Source organism: Nelumbo nucifera, chromosome 4 (genome assembly GCF_055504915.1).
Source record: "Nelumbo nucifera cultivar China Antique chromosome 4, China Antique-T2T, whole genome shotgun sequence".
Lineage (NCBI taxonomy): Eukaryota > Viridiplantae > Streptophyta > Magnoliopsida > Proteales > Nelumbonaceae > Nelumbo > Nelumbo nucifera.
This window is the reverse complement of record NC_142652.1, coordinates 25048744-25072765: the sequence shown is the minus strand read 5'-3', so window position 1 is coordinate 25072765 and position 24022 is coordinate 25048744. Positions and strand designations below refer to the sequence as shown.

The 24022-nt window shown below is 46.2% G+C and overlaps 1 protein-coding gene across 3 annotated transcripts in view; it reads right to left on the bottom strand.

Moving 5' to 3' along the window:
* The window catches only part of LOC104603038 (receptor-like protein 4), a 52817-nt gene extending 37315 nt beyond the window's left edge, over positions 1 to 15502 (bottom strand). Inside the window, exons 1-5 of one of the 3 annotated variants that reach the window (XM_010266951.2) lie at positions 15276 to 15502; positions 14121 to 15167; positions 13663 to 13813; positions 6517 to 6588; positions 5958 to 6026 (exon numbers count right to left, since the gene is read on the bottom strand). In XM_010266951.2, the coding sequence (XP_010265253.1) occupies positions 5958 to 6026; positions 6517 to 6588; positions 13663 to 13813; positions 14121 to 15167; positions 15276 to 15348 (1412 nt within the window). In that variant the 5' untranslated portion in view covers positions 15349 to 15502. The remainder of the gene's footprint in view (positions 1 to 5957; positions 6027 to 6516; positions 6589 to 13662; positions 13814 to 14120; positions 15168 to 15275) is intronic. The other 2 variants (XM_010266950.3, XM_019198712.2) reach the window with 2 other exon arrangements.
* Positions 15503 to 24022: the final 8520 nt, after the last annotated feature.

Genomic DNA, 24022 nt, shown 5'->3' with positions numbered 1-24022 from the left:
TAAGGGAAACTACTAAGGATAAGATAAGATAAGCTGAGAGCTGATAAGATAAGCTGCCGCCCTGTGGGCCCCTCCTTACTGCTGCTGACGGCGGCTGTACGTCCTCCCCACGAATGCATCCACAACAAACTCTTGGGACAAATTAGGGAAGCATGCCTCCCAACTAGTGGACACTATAAATTTATCCAACTTTAAGATCAGTACTTCCTGATTATTTGTCCAAGTTTACCTTGCTCTTGTTAGCAGTAAGTCCACCATTCCCATCTTTTCATAAATTGTGCAAAACCCCACATACCCTTGCAATCTCTATTTCCACCCCTATTCTCATGAGAAAATCTAACAATGTTGAAGTCACCTCCTACCACCCATGGGAACCCCCATCTTTCTGGTACTTCATTCAATTCTTCCTAAAATTTTACTTGCCTACCCCTATCAACCAGAAAATAAATTCTGGTCAATACCCAATCAAAACCTTCTTGACTTCTTCCATTGTTTGAAAGTGTATTGTCATTGAAAATTAACCCCTTTATACTTCACAAGTGCTCAATACAGTTGAAGTCACCTCCTACCACCATGGGAACCCCCATCTTTCTGTACTTCATTCAATTCTTCCTAAAATTTTACTTGCCTACCCGTATCAACCAGCCAATAAATTCTGGTCAATACCCAATCAAAACCTTCTTGACTTCTTCCATTGTTTGAAAGTGTATTGTCATTGAAAATTAACCCCTTTATACTTCACAAGTGCTCAATACACTAGTGTCTGAAACTGCCATCATACCCCTTGTTACAATCCCTATTTCCCCATATGCATTGCACCATGCTAGCCTTCATTATTTCCATCTTCATTTCTTGTAAACAGATAATTGTTGTCTTCCACTCCCTTAAAACCAATAAAAAAAATGCTTGCAACCACTCTTCTATGCCCAAAATTTTGACCTCTAATATTCCACGAGATGACTCTTAACTAATCCATTTCTTTTGAAAACAAGGTAGCATGTACCCCCTCCAACCCTATTGTCTTTCCTTGATCTGTTCTTTCCCATTTGCTTACTAGTGATGAGCTTTCCACTTTGTCATTCAGTCCCCAAGACAGCCTAAAGAATTCCCAGTTTGTTCTCCTTCCCCTTTTACCCTCCACCTTGATTGCCCTTCTTTCAATTACCATGAGCAAATTACCGTTTCCTATCAAAAAAGAAAAAAAATACCATGAGCAATTGGCTGGTTTTTGTCTCCAACCCCCTAACAAAATTCCCAACAACTCTCCAAAAGACAATAGCTTCGACAAAAACCTAGGGAGAAATTTCTTCCTTATCAACCTGTTGTCTGTTGTTGTGATGTAAACCTTGTTGATGTTGTACCTGCATCCCATTCCTCCACTTGGTTCATCACTATCAATCCAATCTCAAGTATCTCATCATACAACACTTCCCTTTGCTTTTCTTCCCTGATGATAAGACAATAGCTTTGATCCTCTCCGCCCCCATCTCCTCGATGGATATTGCTTCATTGCTTGATTGAAGTTCCTCCTCTTGAAGCTCTTCTTGCATTCTACGTCAAATTTCCTCTTGGGGGTTGCTTCGTTGATTCTTATTAGACTCTTATGGTGTAGTTGGGTCCCTTTTGCCCCCACTACCTTCATTCCCAAAACTATTCTCCTCCCCTTTTTCATTTGCTTGGTCCATGGTCCACGTTGATGTGCTCAGTCCAAGGCCCCTTTGCATTGTCTCCTTGGATCCCCTTACGCCAGTCCCAATATCTCTTGCCAATTTGTTTTCATAGTTGACTCACCTAGTTGATCGCAAGCCCTCCTTCATGTGTCTTTTCTTGGGTTGCTTCATACTTTACCCGGTCTGCCCAATTTAGTAAAATTGCTACTTGGTTTGGGTTGTCCTTCCGACCATGTGCCACTTATACATTGACATCTCTTACCACTTGTAAATCTAAGGTGGTGACTACATCACTACCTACTTCTACCCTCCATTCCCTTTCTATCTTGTACCCAATTCTCTCCAAACATCTATTCACCACCATCTGAATGAGCCCTTCTTGGTTTATTAAATTACCTTGTCAATATGCTTTGTTACTGATGTTTGGGGGCCATATCATATCTCTTCTATGGGTGGGTACAGATATTTTCTACTGTTTGTTGATGAGCATACCCGTTTTTCTTGGGTCTATCTTATGCGTTCTCGGGATGAGGTTCCTGCTCTGACCCAAAACTTCCATCAGATGGTTTTCACTCAGTTTGGGACCAAAATTAAAGTCCTTAGATCTGATAATGCAAAGGAATACTTTGCTCAGCCATTGACCTCCTACCTACTTAGCCATGGAGTTATTCACCAGAGCACTTGCCCTTATACACCACAGCAGAACGGTGTTGCCGAAAGGAAGAATAGGCATATCTTGGAGGTGGCTAGAAGCATTATGTTTACCTCCAATGTACCTATTCGCTTCTGGGGTGATGCTATCCTCACGGCAGTTTATCTCATTAATCGAGTTCCTTCCCGGGTTCTTGATATGAGAACCCCCTTTTCCCTTCTATACCCAGACGAGGAGTTGTTCATTGTTCCCCTTAAAACCTTTGGTTGTACCTGTTTCGTTCAGCTTCTCGGGCCTCATCATTCCAAGTTTGAACCTAAAGCCTCCAAATGCATTTTCCTTGGTTATGCACAAACACAAAAGGGTTATTGCTGCTATGATCCGGTTTCAGGGAAACGGTTTGTCTCCATGGATGTCACCTTCTTTGAGGAGACACCCTATTATCCTAGGGTTTCTCCTCAGGGGGAGAGCAGTGAGAGTGGAAGTGGGGCCGTTTTGAGTTTCTTTCCTCAGGGGGAGAGCAGTGAGAGTGGAAGTAGGGCTGGTAGAGGTGGGGCTGTTTTGAGTGGGGCTGTTCCTTTACCTATTCCACTGGATGATGAAGGTTGTAGTGGTGAGGGTGGTCAGAGGTAGCCGGAGTTGAGAGTCTATCACAGGCGATGCAGGCAGGTTGATCCCAGTCATCGGCAGTCCCGACCAGCTCCAGTTCCTTTTGCAGCTCCAGATCCAGAGCCTACTGAGATACCCCTCACTGTTGCCACTTCCTCTCTTGTGGATGACCTTGATCTCCCTATTGCCATTCGCAAAGGGAAACGACATTGCACCACTTCTACAGCTCACAGCATCTCACAGTTCTTATCCTATGATCGTCTGTCTCCATCTTACCGGTCCTATCTTACTTCCATTGCCGATGTCCCTATTCCAAGAACAGTGCAAGAAGCCTTATCAATTCCAGAATGGAAAGATGCAATGCAAGTTGAAATGGATGCCCTGTTGAAGAATAATACTTGGGCACTGATTGACCCACCAAAAGAAAAGAAACCGGTGGGATGCAGATGGGTGTTCACTGTGAAGCATAATGCTGATGGCTCTATTGAAAGGTACAAAACCCGGCTGGTTGCAAAGGGGTTCACTCAGACTTATGGTATAGACTACTTGGAGACCTTTGCCCCAGTAGCCAAGATGACCACCATCCGAGTTCTGTTATCCCTTGCAGCAAATCATTCTTGGCCCTTGTTTCAGATGGATGTTAAAAATACCTTTCTGAATGGAGATTTACAAGAAGAGGTTTACATGCAGTTGCCTCCTGGATTCTATGATACTGAGACAGGTAAGAAGGTTTGCCGACTAAACAAGGCATTGTATGGTTTGAAGCAGTCACCTAGAGCCTGGTTTGATAGGTTCAGATTAGCCCTTGGAAAGTTTGGTTATGTACAGGCCCAGTCAGATCATACACTATTCATCAAGAGGGTGGAGTCCTCTCTGACACTACTTGCAGTATATGTTGATGATATTGTGGTGACAGGAAATGACAGTCATGAGATTGTGTCCCTCAAACAACTCCTTCATCAAGAGTTTGAGGTGAAAGATCTTGGTGCACTACGGTACTTTTTGGGTATTGGGGTTGCTAGATCCAAGCAGGGGATTTTTATCTCTCAGAGAAAATATGTTCTAGATCTGTTGGCAGAAACTAGAAAGTTGGGTGTTAAGCCGGCTGATACACCCATCGAACAAAATCACAAGATTAGTGCAGAGGGCGGGGAGCCTCTTGAAGACAAAGTTATGTTCCAACGGTTGGTTGGAAAGCTCCTATATCTCTGCCTCACTCGGCCGGATATCAGCTATGCAGTTAGTGTTGTTAGTCAGTACATGCACTCCCCTAGAACTTTTCATCTTCTTGCGGCAGAGAGAATATTAGCATACTTGAAGAGATGCCCGGGTAGAGGTATACTGCTCAAGAACAATAATCACATGAGGGTGGAAGTCTATACAGATGTCGATTGGGCTAGGAGTGTTGATGACAGAAGGTCTACCTCTGGATATTGTGCCCTTGTGGGAGGTAACCTTGTCTCTTGGAGGAGTAAGAAGTAGAGTGTTGTTTCCCGCTCCAGTGCTGAAGCGGAATACAGGTCAATGGCTAATGGAGTGGCTGAAATCTTATGGCTGAGGTCACTATTTGAAGAGTTGGGTATTGACTATGAAAAGCCCTTAATGCTGTATTGTGATAATCAGGCAACTATTAATATAGCCCACAACCCAGTGCAGCATGACAGAACTAAACACATCGAAGTTGATCGACATTTTGTGCGAGAAAGGGTCACACTACAGTGGTCCCCACTGTGTTCGTAGGACAGCATGTGTAGTTATTTGTTTCAGTTATAGTAGTGTCAGTTTGAGTCAGTTTGTTAATTCAGTTGTTATTTATTTCAGCTTTATTTACTTTATTTATTATGTAAGTACTAAGGGCAGATGTGTCCTTTCCATTGTGTACTAAACATAACCTATAAATAATAAGAAAGTGGCGGCGGCAGATCTGTTAGAATCTGTCCCTCCTTTCAACCACTTGTGTTCTCCTGTTCTTCTTCTATTCTCTCTTCTTTCTCTCACTTTTCTTATGTTTTGTAAACCTAAAACCTATTAGGATTCAAGACTGATTACAGTCTTGATCTTCTACTGTTTGTGTGCAGGTGGAACTTGCCAGCTGAGGTAAATTTGTTGTTTTCTCCATATACCTTTGTGTGGACCACAAGAAGAGGGAGAATTATGTTAAAGTGTATAAGAGCAACTCTCCTTTGGACTATTTGGGAAGAAAGAAATTCCAGAATTTTTCAGAAGGAAAGAACCATTCTTGAGGTCAAGGAGTATATTTTGACAAGGACTACTTTGTGGTTGAAATCCTTAAAGCTCTTTGAAAATTACTCCTTCGATGATATAATGAGGAATGTAGTTGCCCTCACTTCTTCTAAGAAGCCTAGAATTCAAGTAACTTGGACTCCACCGTTGGAGGGTTTTGTTAAGATGAACTTTGATGGGAGTAGTCAGGGTAATCCAGGACCGTCTGGTATTGGTGGTGTACTGAGAAATGAGAACAGCAACATTCTTACCCTTTTTTCGGGACTGGTGGGAATAGGAGACTCTGTGAGGGCTGAACTCCTAGCTGCAGCACAGGGGATACAGATTGCTTATCAACTTGGAGTGCAGAACTTAATAATTGAAGGAGAATCCAAGGTGGTAGTAGGATGGTTGGCTGACCCGGGTACTGTCACTTGAGACTTTAAGGATATTTTAAAAAAGGTTAATGGCTTTTAAGGGATATGACAGTTAGATTTCAGTGGGTGGGTAGATTGGCTAATGCCTTGGCTGATTATCTTGCTAAACAAGGGGCTACTCGGGTTTCCTTGTATTGGGCTTCTCTGTAATTTTCTTTGTCCTTTGTTCTGTTTATTAACTAAAGGGTTGATGGTATCCTCCATCTCCCCTCCTTAAAGGGGAGGTAGCATCTCGTGCCTCTCCCTAAAATGTATTCTCTTTGGCTATGAATTAATAAATCTTACAATTCACTGATCAAAAAAAAAGCCAGCACAAAGGACAAAATCATTAGAGAGATGCAATAGCAAGAAGCATGTTATACTTACAGTCGTGTAAGAGATTTTTGACCAAGTTGTGAAGGTATGGTACCTCCCAAAGAATTAGAACTCAAGTTCCTGTAGAGAAATAATGCAAACAAACTCAACTGGAAAACTTCTTGACATGGGAGGTAAAGCAAAATTCAGAGCTCATGAAGAAGTAGCAGAAGGGACATCATTTGGAAACTACTGGTCAACTATTCAAATTCAAGTCCCTTCTTTTAGAAACCATCACTTTTTGCATAAACTGACCATTCAATTATCATTGAATGGATAAAAATGACAAAAGTGAACAGTTTTAGATTTTAATGAAATGTAAAAAAGAGAAACTGGAGAAAATTAGCGATGAAGACAAGGAAAGAATTCATTGTTGGCAAACATCCCAAAAAAATTACAGCCATGGATGCCACAGCCAAATTTGATTCTGCTCTTTCAAAAAATATAGGTAAAATGTTTTTCATCTTTAGGATTTTATGATTTACAACAGCAACAAAAAAAATCAAATAATAAGATTACAAGATTGTGGAACATACAGGGATGATAAAGTACATAATAAGTCAATACTTACAGGCTTACTAAATTCGTCAAAAGGCCAATCTGCTCACTGATATACCCTTTCAAGCCTTGACTTCCAAGATCTCTGTTGAAGTTAAAAAATAAAAATAAAGGAACTCCCATAAGGGGAAAACTGTAAACAGTTCCACGCTTGCCAAACATGTTTTTTTTATGAATAACTTGCCAAACATGCTTTAACCAATGAATTCTGATGCAGTTCGTAAATATTTAAGGCCTGAATTTCAAACTAATACTAAGTGTTGAAGTTTGACCTGCCATAGAATTCTGTCTTGTTCGTTGACTGTAGAGTAAAGTAGACAGCAAGAAGTAGGAGAGGAAAGAAGAAAAGAGAGAAGAGAGAAAAGAGAGAAAGGCTGGTTCGAATTAGGGAAAAAAGTTAATCCCTTGATTCGGCCAGACCTATTATTATATTATTGACTTATTGAAAAAGACTTGAGTGCCCTTCTTTAAGTAAGAGGCACTCGAACTAACATAACAGTACACATCAGCACACTCAACAAGTACAAAGACTGAAATACCCCTTCACTAACACCACTAACACTCCCCCTCAAGCTGGTGAGTATATATCATATAATCCCAGCTTGTTACATATGTAGTCCACTCTCCCCCGACTCAAGCCTTTTGTAAACAAGTCTGCCCACTGGTTTCCCGTACTAACATATGCAGTTTCTATCACCCCATTCAGCACCTTCTCTCTCACAAAATGACAGTCAACTTCGATGTGCTTGGTTCTTTCATGAAACACTGGATTGGAAGAGATATGAACCGCTGCCTGATTGTCACAGTAGAGCTTCATTGGAGTACTGATGTCATATCCTATCTCCTGTAGAAGGTTCCTCAGCCACACTAGTTCACAAGCAGTATGTGCCATGGCCCTATATTCCGCTTCTGCACTGCTTCTTGCCACAACTGTTTGCTTCTTACTTTTCCATGTTACCAGGTTACCCCCCAGAAAGGTGCAATAGCCTGTGGTAGATCGTCTATCAGACATAGAACCTGCCCAATCAGCATCGGTGTATCCTTCTACTACCAGTTTTCCACCACTTCTGTACAGCAAACCACGACCAGGAGCTCCTTTCAGATACCTCACAATCCTTAGCACTGCATTCCAATGTGGGACCAAAGGTTTCTGCATGAACTGACTCACCACACTAACCGCAAATGAAATATCTGGCCGAGTAATGGTTAGATAGTTTAGTTTGCCTACAAGTCGTCGGTATCTGCCAGGCTCTTCAAACACTTCACCTATATCACTGCTCAGCCTCGTATTTGTTTCCATAGGTGTCTCAGCCGGTTTAGTACCCAACAATCCTGTTTCTTCCAGTAAATCAAGCACATATTTCCTCTGGCACAAATTAATGCCATGCTTAGATCTTGCTACCTCTATGCCCAAAAAGTATTTCAACTTGCCAAGGTCCTTTGTCTGAAAGTGTTCCTGTAGGAATGCCTTCAATCTGTCAATGCCCATTTTATCATTCCCAGTCACAACGATATCATCCACATACACCACCAATATTATTTTACCTGCCGAAGAGTCAAGACTGAAGACAGAGTGATCAACTTGGCACTGTTTCAGACCAAACTTCTTGACCACCTCACTGAACCTACCAAACCATGCTCGAGGGGACTGTTTAAGTCCATAAATAGCCTTCTTAAGTCTACATACCTTACCATCCTCCCCCTGAGCAACAAACCCAGGTGGTTGCTCCATGTAGACCTCCTCGAGCAAATCCCCATGCAAAAAGGCATTTTTGATATCGAGCTGATGGAGAGGCCAACCAGACATAGCTGCAAGAGAGATGACGACACGAACTGACCCTATCTTAGCAACCGGGGAGAACGTCTCCGTGTAGTCAATGCCATAGGTTTGGGAGTACCCTTTGGCAACCAGCCGCGTCTTCAGGCGCTCAACACGACCATCTGGCAAGTACTTAACACTATACACCCACTTACAACCGACAGCCTGCTTCCCAGGAGGAAGAGCGGTGAGATCCCAAGTGTGATTATGATGCAAAGCAGAGAGCTCTTCTTCCATAGCACGGCACCACTCTGGAGAGGTAAGGGCTTCCTGGACATCCTAAGGAACAACCACGGAGGATAACAAAGATATGAACTGGCGATGGGAAGCGGAGAGGTGGGTAAGTGAAACAAAATTGGAAATAGGGTGAAGGGTGCAAGTACGCTTACCTTTCCGTAAGGCAATAGGAAGATCTAGGTCGGAGGCTGGTGTCGAAGCTGGAGCTGGATCTGTCGACGGTGATGAAGCTGGAGGAGCTGCAGCCGGTACACGTGGGCGATGTGTATACACGTGACGGATGGGTGGACGGTCAACCAATGGTGGCACCGGAGGCAAGGACGTAGGCATGACTGGAACCAAAGGAGGTGGATCAGCCACAGGAAGAGGAAGAGGAGGTGGTGATGTGGGGGAAGCAGCAGCACCGAACCCCACGAAGAACGGAGTAGACTCAAAGAATGTAACATCAGCACATACCAAGGAACGACGAGAACTAGGATGATAACACTTGTACCCTTTCTGAGTTCGGGAATAACCAAGGAAGATACACTTCATGGAACGTGCATCTAACTTGTCAGTCCCGGGACTCAGATTATGAACGAAGCAGACACACCCAAATACCCGAGGAGAAAGCGGAAACGGAGACATGTTGGGGAATAAGACACTAAAAGGAGAACGACCATCAAGGATAGACGTGGGCATCCGATTAATTAAGAAACAAGAGGTGAGCATTGCATCGCTCCAAAAAGTTTTGGGAACATTCATGTGGTGCATGAGGGAGCGTGCCGTTTCTACAAGATGGCGGTTCTTTCTCTCAGCAACCCCATTTTGTTGCGGAGTATAGGTACATGAAGTTTGGTGTATAATGCCATGTTGGTCCAAGTATTCTCGAAAAGATGAAGACAAGTATTCACGACCATTATCAGAACGGAAAATTTTGATGTGAACACCAAATTGATTGCGGATCTCAGCATAAAATTGCTGGAAGATGGAAAATAATTCACTTCTTTCTTTCATTAAATAGAGCCACGTCATTCTTGAACAGTCATCAACAAAAATAACAAAATATCGGTATCCATTATATGACATCACTTTATAAGGACCCCAAACATCTGAATGAATTAAAGAAAAAAGACTCGACACACGGTTATCGACCCTAGAACGAAAGGGAACACGATGGTGTTTCCCAAATTGACAAGACTCACAATCTAAAACAGAAAGTTGACTCAATGAAGGGACTAAGGACTGCAACACTTTCAGCGAAGGATGACCAAATCTACAGTGCCACTGGAGAGGAGAAATGGATGACTGAAGAGCCGTTGACGTTCGTCCACCACCATCAAGATAATACAGTCCACCGGCTTCATGCCCTCCACCAATCTTCATCCCCGTCTTGAGATCCTGAAAAACACACATAGAAGGGTAAAAAGTGATGGAGCACTTAAGTGACTTGGTCAGCTTACTAACAGACATAAGATTAAATGGAAGCTTAGGTACATATAAAACAGAGGATAGGGATACAGGGTCTAGGTCAACATTACCAACACCACAGATAGATGACGTGGAGCCATTAGCAAGGGTAACAGATTGTGATGTTGAGCAATGAGTGAGAGATGAAAACACACCTGGAGTTCCCGTCATGTGATCGGAGGCTCCAGAGTCAATAATCCAGGGGTTGGGTGTGGATGCCAAACAAGCCATACCTGAGTGTGCAAAGGAAGCTGTGTTCTGCTGCGACTTGGATTGAACAAACCTCTCATACTCATCACGAGGAACACTCACCATCTCCTTGCCTGGACCATCTGAGGGAGTAGAAGGCATCGGGTCAGCTGATCGTTTCTCCTGTGTAGGGCTGAAACTGGTGTCACTAGTCATGGCATGGTTGGCCCACGTCGAGGGAGGACCATGTAAGTCATAGCAGTAGTTAATGGTATGTCCATCCAAACCACAGTGAGTACACTTCCGTGGACCCGAGCCACGTCCTCTACCACGAGCTCCCCCTGAATCTCTGCCTCCAGTACGACCACCACCACGGATATGTGTAGATCCACCACTACCACTCCTGCCAGGCTGGGTTCCTCGAGTCCCACTTCTGCCACCTCGGCCTCTTGACACTGCAAATGCTGATTTATCGGAGACATTAGAGTCCATAGATCCAATGGAAGCCCTCCGAAGACGAGCAAACACCTCCTCTAAAGATGGAAGAGCAGATCCCCCTAGTATCTGGGCTCGTACTGGTTCATACTCAGACTTCAGCCCCACCAGAAACCGTGTTACATCAAGCTGCTCTCGCTGTTGCTGTTGAACTTTGACATCTGAAGTGAGAGGATGATAGACATTTAACTCATTACGGATATTCCTCACATTGGCATAGTACTCCTCAAGGCTCTGATTTCCCTGTTGCAGATTGAAGTATTCCTGATACAGTTGATATACCCTAGTGGTATTATCCTGACCTGAATACAGTTTCTTGGCATGATCCCACACCTCTTTGGCTGTGTCAAGAAACATGAAGTTCACACTGATTTTGGGTTCCATACTGTTCCACAACCATGTAATGATCTGTGCATCTTCCTGTTCCCAGTCTTCATACTCCTGAGAATTAGCGGGGGGTTTCTCCTCTCTTATATGCTTCACTTTCTTCTTCGCCTTCAGAAAAACCTCTACAGACTTGGCCCAAGGGACATAATTCTCTCCATTCAGTTTAATGGAGGTCATTTGGACATTCAGGTAGTCAGTAGATATCATGACACTAGGTTTACTATCACTGTTATCTGCCATTGCCGAACTCCCTTAATTCTGAGCACTGAATTAGGAGCACTACACACTGCACACTACACACAGACACTTCATCGAAATCTGCACACTGATTTCAACAGCTGAGAACTGCAACACCACAAACCCTACTCACCGAAGTCTGTACACTGATTTCAGCAGTATTAAATGTTGAAAACTACAACACCACAACCCCTACTCACCGAGGTCTACACACTGATTTCAGCGATATCAAAAGCTGAAAACCACACTTGTAACACCACCAACATTAATCCACAACTATAGGAAGCTTCACCATTAAGTAGACACTATTGCCATTCGAATCACACACAAACCAGAATAAACCCTAGCATAAACCCTAGCATACTGCAATCTGAGAACCCATCATGCGAACTGTACTACACCTCTCATGTATTCCATAACAAAAAAAAATATATAAAAAAACTTTACCTCATCGCCTGAAGGCCAACCATACGAAGGGCTGAGACACCACTGCACCACACGTACCAGCCCTAACTAGGGCTTAGAAACCACAGCAACCAATCACCAACGACACAATCGGAGGCATAGAGACCTCCTAGGGAAGAGGGCGATCACTCCTTTTCAGCCCTTTTCCCAGTCTCCAACTCACAACTGAGAACCCCAAGTGAAACCCTAATTCGAATGCGCAGAAGGCAGAATTCTAGCAAGTCTGATTTGGTGAACCTAGCTCTGATACCATGTTGAAGTTTGACCTGCCATAGAATTCTGTCTTGTTCGTTGACTGTAGAGTAAAGTAGACAGCAAGAAGTAGGAGAGGAAAGAAGAAAAGAGAGAAGAGAGAAAAGAGAGAAAGGCTGGTTCGAATTAGGGAAAAAAGTTAATCCCTTGATTTGGCCAGACCTATTATTATATTATTGACTTATTGAAAAAGACTTGAGTGCCCTTCTTTAAGTAAGAGGCACTCGAACTAACATAACAGTACACATCAGCACACTCAACAAGTACAAAGACTGAAATACCCCTTCACTAACACCACTAACACTAAGCAAGTAGTATAATTAGCATCTTGCAAACATAGCTATTCACCAATTTAAAATTGATGCAAGGAAAAGGAATATAGGCTTTAACATGGCCTAGAATTTGAGAATCTTTTGTCAATTTCATTAATCAGGTAACTAATGGCATCAGAAATTGTGACCATAGAAAACTACAAACATGATTTGCTCCAGTTCATTTTGATGATTATCCTTACCAAAAAACAAAAGGAGTGATATTAGAACAATAGAACGGAATATATGAATAAAAGAGTTCAAAAAAGAGAAAAACCAAGATTGTAATGAGACTAAACTAGCACATGCAAATGAAAAAACATGTAGAATTATCACTATCTGGGGCATGTAGGTCAGACTAAGACATAGGTGCCAATGAGTTCAGGTAAAGCCAGGTGAGAAGCACTCAGTCACTGTCACCCAGGCAATAATTTCTTTTTATGAAATAACTTGGTTAATCTAATTTTGTTTCCCTAATTTTCATGAGCGAGCTTGTTTCCCTTACTGAATAGCAAGTATCAACTATTAAAAATTATCCAACAAGGAAAAAACAAGCGTGACAATTAACAAATAGAAAGAAAGTAATGCTATATGATCTGTGAATAAAAACAAAGGTGTGGACTGTGGAGCCCCTATTCTGTTAATGCAAGGAGATAAAGCAAAGCATGTGTATAAAAATCAGAGAATGGGAGAAAAAGAGAAGCTAAACAAAGTGGCATAACCCTTGTTATGTTGAATGTGATTGAGATATGGAGTGTGTATAAATGAGTGGAGAGTGATTACGGAGAAAAAAAACAATAAAAAAACAAAGGGGTAGAGTTCCTGTTGTACCATATGTATGTATGCATGTGTCTATGAGAGAGAGACCATACTTTATATTGCTTACACAGATTGAGAGAAAAGGAGAAAGAAGAATAAGTTTGTTTGTTACAGAGAAAGAATACAAGTGGAAGCCCAATGGTTGTGAACACATTACTAAACCCATTTTATGGTTCTTTGAATTCAAAGCTGGCCTTTTACAGTTTCTTCTTTGACCCTTATCCATATAAAACCCAAATAAAAGCCACGTCCAATTTTGCAACAATGAAGTTACACCATGGATTTTGCAGTTCAGTACACAATGAAGTCAGTATTTGTCCTAGTTATCTTCCTGTATTTGACTAAGTTTCTCATCACTGAAGTTCCCAAATTTTTATAAGGTTCATGTCAGTTGATTTAAAGGGACTTACTTACAAAATTTTCTACATATAGAAATGTGCCAGCTAGGAGATAGATCCTGAAAAAAAAGAAAAAAAAAAAAAAAGAGGAAAGTTCTTACATTTGAGATACCACAAGGGCAGACTTGTCCTTGTTAGGGTGGCAAGTAACTCCTTCCCAAGCATCCCAATTAGAAGGAGCACATGGATCCCCATTCCAGCCCATTCTATCTGGAACCTTCAGTGATTCCTTCAATGCTCGCATCGCAGTCACTACACCACATCCATTCATCAAAGCCAAGTACGATGATTATGCAAAAATAGAACAATTATTTCTGACAGTTCTAACTTAATTTCCTACTCATCTATATGCTTATGCTTCATGAATCAACCTGGCAGATACTCTACCTAGTAATTCAGAACAAGGGTTGCATGCGGGGGGAGAGGGGGTTGGTCTCCCACTATCCCTTACGGTCTGGGATGTTTTGGAGTTTTTTCAGTCTCATAAATTAATAAATTTTACCATTACTGAACAAATATCAGGAATCAAATTTACAATTGATATACACTATTCCCATACCTTGCTCAGGAACGGTAGCAAGATCCCTTGGAACCATGGCGTAATTCTCAAGACCGCTTATCAACGGAGAACCAACAACAGGAACAAGCTTCACTCTCAAATACGTAGTGTTCAAGTTCTTCACAATATAATGCCAATTGAAAGCGGCAAAACTCCCAACATGCTTAAAGATATCAATCCTACTCACATTCCTCTGATTGATGAACACATCAAAAACACGCTGCCCTGCCGCAGTGACACTCGTATCAATCTCTGCAAAATGGAACCAAACCAAGTAATCCAATTTGGCATCAACAGACAGTTCATACTCCAATGCTCCACCACCCACAACTGTAACCGCCGTCTGGTACAGATGCATAGGGAAGTAATTAGGCCGTTGGTTCGTCCCAAGCACATTTCTCCTCGTTTGAATAACCTTAACTGAATTCAAGTTTCCTGTGCGGAATTCCGCATCAGATTGCCAAGCACGCCCGAACAAATCCGTGTCATTGGTAAACCCCGCTCCCAGCAGATCAGAACCACAAGTCAACCGCCCGTAGTTGATCAGAATAAGATTATTGCCGGTGGTCGAAGAATCGTAGGACAAGGGATCGATTTGAACAACCTCAAGCGATCCAATCACCGGAGGATCAGTGGCAATGCTGTAAAAACAGATATCCGCTTCGCCGTCCTTGACGAAGGCAAACAGATCAGAGTAAGCCCCGGTCCGGCTCACATCGTCCCCCCACGGCGACCGCCAGCTGAACACAAGGGTCCCCTCGACGGAGACATCGAAGCTGGGGGAATGCAGCTTGCCGTCGTAGTTATCGTAAACGGTGAAAGTACGGATGTAGTAGCGGCCGGTGGGGACATTGACGATGTAGCAATTCTTCTTGCCGAATGAGATGGGGAAGAACCGAAGGGTCTGCTCTTGTTGCTGCTGGAAGAGATGAGTTTCGGCGACGGGGGAAGTTGAGCCGCCGGTGAAGAAACGGTCGGAGAGCCATGTCTCGTTGAACCTGTTGGTGAAGTTGGTTTGGCCGCCGCAGTCAATTCGATAGGAGGTGTCTGCGAGTCAAGAGGATGCTTGCTTTTTAGAGACGGTTAAGACAGTTAAATAGTTGGTTGGTTAGTGAGAGAAATAGAAATGGAAAGAAGAGAGAAGAGATTGCTTACCGTAGGGATACGAGTTAAGGGGAGGAGGAGAAGAGAGGAGAAGAGGGAGAGCGAGGAAGAAGAAGAAGGACATGGCAGTTGGGTGTGGAGGAACTGCTGTTTCTTCGGACTTCGGACATGTGAAGAGGAGCAGAAGCAGATAGACATGTGAAGGGAAGCAATGGACTAAAAAAATATAAAAATAAAACAAAAATGAGAGAGATAGAGAGAGAGGACAGGAGAGGAGAGTGGAAGGAAGAAGAGGCGTTGGACTTTTGCTAAAATGCGCGTCTTACGGTGAAGAGGTTGGTGGATTTGGATGGGACCAGTGAGAGGGAGAGAGTGTGACCCAAGTACAAAGCTAGTGAAGGTTTTTTACGACGCCACGTCATCTAACACATCTATGTACGTTGGGGTGCTCAACGGGAGAGCTAGTGCGGTTTCGACTTTCGACAGTTGTCGGATCGGAATATTATATTAGGTCGGAATACGGGAGAGCTGGTGCAGCCGAACGGGAGCAACTTTCGGAAAGTGAAATTTAGGTCATGTGAGGAGCTTCTTCCTTTATTAAAGGAAATGGAAGAGTAATTGTTGGTACTCGTAAGTCGTAACGTGATTAAGCCTGTCCCGATTCCTGATCACGAAAAAGGTGGCAAGCTACGTCTGTTTTTGCTGCATACAATTTACGTTACGTGTTTTGAAAATTGACATGGATCGAAGCTCCAAAAACCAAAAGTAGAGATGTCAACGGATCAGGTTTGAGGCGGGTTTTGCTTGCCCAAATCCGATTCCGAAGCGTCATCAATCCAACCCGCCCCGACTAAATGAGGAGGGAATATCGAATCCGAGCATCCGACCCTACACTATCAGTCCTACACGTAAAGAGTACAGATATAAATTAGACATTTTAGGCCCCGTTTGGTTTGCGGGAATAGGGGTTTGGAATCGGAATTGGAATGGGCTATTCCGATTCCAACTGCTTGGTTGGGCAGAATCGGAATCCCATTCCAGAATGAAATTCCCCCATTTGAAGGAATGGCCATTCTCTACTTTTTCCTTGGGAATGAAATCTCATTCCTGTTGATTTTAATTCTCATTCCTATTTCTGTCTAAACCAAACAAATTATGGGAATGAACCATTCCGATTTCGATTCCGATTCCAACTGCAAACCACCAAACGAACTTGATGGTGCGCAATCCGGCTGATCCTATCTGTCAACAACCTTGCCTCTGATTGGAGCAACAGGGGGCCTGAAACGAAGAAAGTGGGGAATCTCCGGGGAGGAACCCGGCGAGATCACTCCGAAGCTCAAGTTAGTATTCTCTCAAAGGCAAGATAAAACCAGATGGCGCAAAGTTCACATACCTTCCTCGGGGGGTAGAGAGCCTTTTTATAACCACCTCGCGCACTCACTCTGAGGCCTCTGTCAGGTCGGGTATGATTACTTCTGTGCTTCTGCAAGTTCGGGTGTCATCACCTCTACTGGGACAAAACCGCCACTGCTCCTTGTCGGAGTCGTCTTTGTAACTAGAGATGGCGGTGGCAGGTGGCTGTTGGAATGCAGCTGTAAAGCGTCAGATCCCAAGTCAGTCAGGTGCGCCGCCCCTGGATACGGACTCCTTCGGTGTCAGGTACGGCTTGTTCAGTTCGGAGTTCCGGGGGCGAAGTGCTGGAGTGGTGTGCGAGGTTAAGTCTTGAGTTCGGATAGAAGTGTGGCCCGAACTGCTGTGGGGCAGGCCAGTTCGGGTTGTTGCCCTTTGTGTTCGTAAGGCTCGGGGCCTAAGGGAGAGCTCGGGCTCCTTACTGGGAGTTCGGGCTCCTTGCGGGGAGTTCAAACCACTGGTTCCTCCTCTCGGAGCTCATGCCTTGGCGAGCTGTTGTGCCGAACTGTTGCCTTTGCCACGTGTTGAGTGGTTACGAGGTCGGGCCAAATCTTCCTTCATCGATTGCCCCCCACTCCTCGTGCTAAGGGTCTTGCCCTGGCGCGGGGAGTTCGCGAGGTGGCGGGTGGATTTGTCTTGTACTTCGGTTTGACAGATAGCGCGAGGTGCGTCATCAAGATTTTTTGGGTTTCTCGAGCGCCTAAAAGACGGGAAATGCGTCGATCTGCCTACAAATGCTGACAGGCGTGACAGCGCGTGCCTTTTTTCAAAATTCAAAAAGCGCACCGCTGGGAGACGTGACAACGCGCGCTTTATTTCAAAATTCAAAAAAGCGCGCCGCTGGGAGATGCGACAGTGGGCGTCTTTTCAAATTTGAAAACGTGCTACTGCCACCTTTAATGTGAGGAGACGTGCGGTCAGTTTCGAGAGACGTGTGGCCAGTCACGTCTTGGTCTCAGGAGACGTGCGGTCAGCGCAACTGCGGGCCGTCGGATTGGCTTTGATCTGAGCCGTTGATTCTTGGTTACTGTGGGTATAAATAGTGGGGGGACCCCAGTTGCTTGTCACTTCTGCGCTTTGCTTCTTGAGCTCGCGTCCAAGTTTCAGCTCGCATCCAAGCCTTTAGTTCGCCTTCAAGGTCTTCTGCTCGTGTTCATGTTCCCGTAGTCCGTTCAAGCATTTTTCCAGGTGAATACTTTCCTGGGATCCACCTTCTCTCCCCGATGTCTAGCTCGGATAGCTCAGACGGTTCTTCAAGGGGGTCCGATGCAGGTTCTACGAACCGAGTTGCATCCCCTGATGGTCCTAGCGAACCGGAGGTAGAGCTCAAGGAAGAGTTCGAACCCGTAGGCCGAGCCGCCTCGGGTAGCTTGGCGTTACAGTCGGCCAGCTTCACCCGAACTCCATTCATAACTTGGTGGGGACAATCTCCTTATTTTGCGAACAGGGCTTCCCTTTAGACTTGGAGATCTTCTCTTCCATCTTAATGCTTAAGAAGCAAGCGGGTCCCCTTCCCGGGCATAGGCGGGCGTATTACCTGTCTCCCCGCCTGGGTTTTGCCCTCTAAGATTTCGAGCTCGTATGCCCCCCCGAGCGCTCTCTTTACTCTGTATGGCCCTTCCCAATTTGGTCCAAGTTTGCCCACGCCGGGTTCGGGTACCATGATCTTATGGAGAACCAGGTCGCCGACGCGGAAGCTCCGCTTCTTTACTCTAGCATTGTAGTACCGAGCTACTTTTTGCTGGTAGGCTGCTGTCCGGATGTGCGTGAGGTCTCTTACCTCATCCAGTAGGTCGAGGTTGGTACGTAACTCGTCTCTGTTTGTCTGATCGTCATATGCTTCTAGTCGCAGTGTGGGTATTTCGATCTCCGTCGGGATTATCGCTTCAGTGCCATAGGTGAGGTTAAAGGGGGTCTCTCCCATGGCGGTTTTTTCCATAGTTCGGTGAACCCATAGAACACTTGATAGCTCATCCGCGCACAGCCCTTTAGCTCGGTCTAGTCGTGCTTTCAGTCTGCGAAGGATGGCTCTGTTCATTACTTCTATTTGATCGTTTGCTTGCGGGTGTGCAACCGATGTGAAGTTCTGACGAATTCCCATATCTTGGCACCATTCTTGGAACTTGATATCCTCGAACTGCTTGCCGTTGTCGGAGATCAGTACCCGAGGTAGACCGAAGCGACATATTATGTTCTTCCAAAAGAAGTTATGTATGTTTCGGGTTGTAACTGTTGCCAAAGGTTCAGCTTCTATCCACTTTGTAAAGTAATCTACTGCCACCACTAAGAATTTCCTCCCACCTGTTGCTGGCGGGAATGGCCCCAGGAGGTCGATGCCCCATTGCGCAAAGGGCCATGGATTGGTGAGGTACTTGAGGTCGGCAGCAGGTTGATGGTGGATGTTGGCATCCTTCTAACACTTGTCGCATTTTCTGACGAGCTCGATGGCCTCTGCCTTCATCGTTGGCTAGTAGTATCATTGTCGAAGTGCCTTTTGAGTGAGGGCTCTGCCTCCCAAGTGTCCGCCGCACAGACCTTCATGAGTGTCGCAGAGCATGAGCTCGGCTTCGGTAGGTCGCAAGCAGCGCAGGTAGGGCAGCGTGTAGGACCGTCTGTACAGTCGTTCGTCTATTATGACGTATTTGGCTGCCTGGCGCTGCACCCTCTTGGCTGTATTGCGGTCCGCAGGGAGGGTTCCATCTAGCAAGAAGCTCACGAGTGGGTCAATCCAGCTCAGCTTTGCTTCAAGGACGGGAGCGACCTCCTCTGCCCCACCGAGAATGCTAGGCCGAGGTAAGTCCTCTATGTACATGGTTCTCATGGTGTTGTGACTCGTGCTGGCTAACTGGGACAGCGAGTCGGCCTCAGTGTTCTCTGACCTCGGTATTTGCTTGATGAAGTGTGACTGGAAATTGAGCAGAGCCTCCTTTACCTTTGCCAAGTAGGCGATCATAATCAGCTTGCGTGCTTCGTATTCGCCCGTAACTTGGTTGACTACAAGCTGGGAATCGTTGCAGATAACTATGTGTTTTGCCCTTACTCTTTGCGCTAGGTTCAGTTCGGCTATCAGTGCCTCGTACTCCGCCTCGTTGTTGGATGCCGCAAACTCAAAGCGTAATGCGTATTCCAATTTCATGCCACCTGGGCCGCGTAGTACTATTCCAACCCCACTGCCCTGTTGGTTCGAGGAGCCATCTACGTGAAAGATCCAGGGCTCCTCATCCCAGTTCGCGTTTGTCCTAACCAGGAGAGATGCCACACTGGCTGCTACTTCATGGGGTTCAGACTCTGTTGGCTTGGGAGCTCCGTGCTCACCCGAACTGGGGATCTCAGGCTCGACCGGCCTGGGGACTTCGAGGCTGAACGTGCATTCGGCGATAAAATCCGCTAAGGCTTGGGCCTTAATAGCAGTTCGTGGCTTGTACTAGAGGTCGTACTCGCTGAGTTCGGTGGCCCATTTCGTCAGTCGACCGGAAACCTCGGGCTTGAGTAAGACTTGCCTCAGAGGTTTGTCAGTCAAGACGATGACAGTGTGAGTCTAGAAGTATGAGCGGAGTTTCCGAGCTGCTATCACCAGTGCGTATGCTAGCTTTTTTATCTGCGGGTACCTTGTCTCTGCTCCCTGCAAAATTTTACTAACATAATAGATGGGTCGTTGGACCCGATCTACTTCTTTTATTAGTACCGAACTGACCACCTCGTCGCTTGCCGAGAGGTATAGTTCCAAGACTTCGCCTTCCTCGGGCCGGGCTAAGGTTGGCACACTAGTGAGGTAGCTTTTTAGCTCGTCGAACACGAGTTGGCAGTCTCGAGTCCACTCGAATCCTTTGCCTTTGATTGCTTTGAAGAAAGGCAAGCGGTCTGTTGATTTGGACATGAAGCGGCTCAGAGCGGCTATGCGGCCGTTTAGCCTCTGAACCTCTTTTACTTTTTGGGGTGGTCTCATATCTAGGATGGCCTTTATCTTGTCCGGGTTGGCCTCAATACCGCGCCAGTTGACAATGTACCCTAGGAACTTACCCGAGGTGACACCGAAGACACACTTGTTAGGGTTCAGTTTCATGCTAAATTGACATAGAATTTGGAAGACAGAATCTAAGTCTTGTATTAATTCCTGTGAAAACTGCATCTTGACGACCATGTCTACATAACATTCTATTTCCGTGCCAATTAAGCGCCGAAACAACCTATTTACAAGTCTTTGGAAGGTCGCCCCGGCATTTTTTAATCCGAAGGGCATGACCTTGTAGCAGTACAGGCCGAACTCGGTTATGAAGCTGGTTTTTTCCTCATCGGACTGGTCCATCCTGATTTGGTTGTAGCCCGAGTAGGCGTCCAGGAAGCTTAGCAACTCATGTCCCGAGGTTGCGTCCACTAGGCGGTCAATTCTGGGGAGGGGGAAGCAATCTTTTGGGCAAGCTCGGTTCAGGTCGGTGTAGTCGACGCACATGCGCCACTTGCCGTTTGCCTTTTTCACCAGCACTGGGTTGGCTACCCAGCTCGGGTAATGAACTTCCCTTATGAAGTCTGCAGCGAGGAGCATTTCGACCTCCTCGTCGACCGCCCTCCAGCGCTCTGGGGCTAAGTTGCGTTTCTTCTGTCTAACGGGTCTGACTACAGGGTCAATATTAAGTTTGTGAGTTATAAGGCTGGGGTCAATAATGGGCATGTCGGCCGTGAACCAGGCAAAAATATCTAAATTTTGAAGTAAAAAACTCACCAGTTCGGTTCGTAGTGGTTCTTCGACAGAAGCACCGATCTGTAGCGCGCGAGCTGATTCTGTAGCCGAAGTCAGGATTGCGACCGTTTCCTCTGTGGGCGAAGCTCGTTCCTCGCCTTGCTCCATAGGCCGCTCCAGTTCAAGGTCATCGGCCGCCTTGGTTTTCCCTTCAGGGCGGCAACATAACACTTGTGGGACTCAAGTTGGTCGCCCCGCGCTACCCCCACACTGAAGTCTGTAGGGAACTTCATTGCCAAATAGTATGTGGAGACCACTGCCCGTAGGATATGCGTAATTGACCGCCCTATTCTGGCATTGTATGGGGAGAGGGTCACGACCACCAGGAAATCGTGGTTGAGTCTGACCGTGCAAGGCCAAGTGCCGACTTCCACAGGTACTGTTATTTTTCCGAGGGGCCTGACTTCCTCTCCGCTGAAGCCCACTAGAGGAGTGTTCGCGGGCTTCAGCTCGCTCTTCTGCAACTGTAGCTGGTCAAATGCTGACTTGAAGAGGATGTCCGCCGAGCTGCCCGAATCCACGAGTACGCGTCTGACCTCGAAGTCGCTGATCCTCAGTTTTATGACAAGCGCGTCATCGTGGGGGTAGTGGACCCCTTGCGCATCGTCTTCCGTGAAGAAGATCGGTTCTTCAGTCTTTGGTCTCTTTGGAGGGTTCTGTTCCTCTCGGGCTACTTCGTGAACTGACATCCGGGCCACTGCCGAAGTACACCCTGCTACCACCGAACCTCCCACTATTACATGGATGGTTCCCCGAACTGGCCTCTCTTCCGGAGGCTGTCGCTGCAATGGTTCGGCTGGCCTGCTGCTGGATTCGGGGGCATCCTTTCCGTGCTCCCCTTGCCGACCTGCCTTATTGTTATTATTATTATCATGTTGTACAAAATTCCTCAAGTATCCGCGATGGATGAGTCCCTCTATCTCATCCCGGAGATTATTACACTGTTCGGTACTATGATCGTGGTCTCTATCGAAACTACAGTACAAATTTTTATTTCTCTCGTTCGGATTCCCCTTTAGGCGAGGTGGCCACTTTACGTATGGGGCATCTTTGATCGTCATCAAGATCTCGGCCCGCCTCGTGTTTAACTGTGTGTAATCCGTCCGAACTGCTAAGGGAGCTCGGAACGGCTGGTTCGGCTTCAGCTCCCGGGCTGGGTTTTTTCTGTCAACTGGGTTGGAGGGCTCGCCTTCCCTCTTTCTTTTCTCGTTCCCGCTTTCGGTCCGTCGGTTGGTTTCTTCCTCTGTTCTCATGAACTTATCCGCAAGTTTGAGGAATTCGGCCACGGTTGCGGGCTGGTTAGCTACCATGTGCCATTTGAACTCCTTGTGCGTTACTCCTCTCTTGGCCGCCGCGAGCTGCACCGCGGGGTCTAATCGCGGTATCTGCAAGCACGCTTCATTGAACCGCTTGATGTAACCCCGGATGGATTCTCCTTCTCTCTGGACTACTCCGAAGATGCTTTCCTCGATTCTGGGGCACCGCTTGCTGGTGACAAAGTGTGTGGTGAAGACCTACACGAACTAGGCCCAACATCTTATCGACCCGGGGGCCAGGTTCCTGTACCAAGTGCGGGCTACCCCCTGAAGGTGGTGGTGAAGGCCACGCACATGCACGATTCACTGACCCTGGCGAGGTGCATTTGGGATTGGAAAGCATCAACTTGGTCGTTGGGGTCGAAGGACCCATCATACTTGTCCAAAGGTGGGAGCTTGAAATCTCTGGGCATGGGGATTGCCAGGAGTTCTGATGCGAGGGGGGAAGGAACTGAGAGAATTGGGGCAGCTTTTACCTCGTCCGAGCTCGTCTCTTCTTTACCTTTGAGCTCGGGCAGCACACGGGTGGCAGTTCAGCAACTTTGCCAGCGCCTTCGTTGCTGAGTGGGCCAGGTGCTGGCACTGCTGGCCTCTGTGTTGCCGAGCTCGATGGGCCCGGACTGTTGGTAGTCTGCTGCCAGGACGTTGAACCGATTCTCTGTCAGCGGGAGCTCAGACTTTGAGTGTCGGGATATTGACTTGGCGGGCGAGGTGCTCGACCCGCTGGCGAGCTGCGAGGCGGGGGTGATCTTTCTTTGCCCTTGGCCCGGGGATGAGGCCTGGCTCTTGTGGGGGTTCTGAGGTTGGGAGGCCTCTCCTCGGTGACGGCGTCCACCTTGAGGGTAGGGCTTAACCAGCTTTGGAGCAGGGTGCCGAGGTGGAAGCAATGGTTGGTTCAGAGGTAGTTGGGGGAACTGATGCTGATAGTGATACTGGGAGATGTGGTGCAGTACTTGGTGTTGCTGGAGCTGATGTTGATGGAATTGTTGCATTTGGGCTTGCATTGCCCGCATGCATTGCATCAGGTCGTCCAACTGATTCTGGCTGGTTTTCAGGGGGACAACAGTTGGTTCAGTAAAGGTTGTTTCGATAGGGAGAGGAAAGGGAATGCTCATGGCAGGAAGGTTTACGGGCGTCACTGCTTGTGGCGCATTCAAGCTGGGGATCCCATCCACCAGAAGGGGGATGGTGAACTGTCCGACGCACACCACGAGGACTTGAAGTTGTTCCCCGGTGGTGTTCATCTCCGTGCCACGTCCGACATTGCTGGAAGAAGCCATGAGTGTTGGGGTCTTTGGAGAAGAGAGGTTATGAAAGTTTTAGAGGGAGGC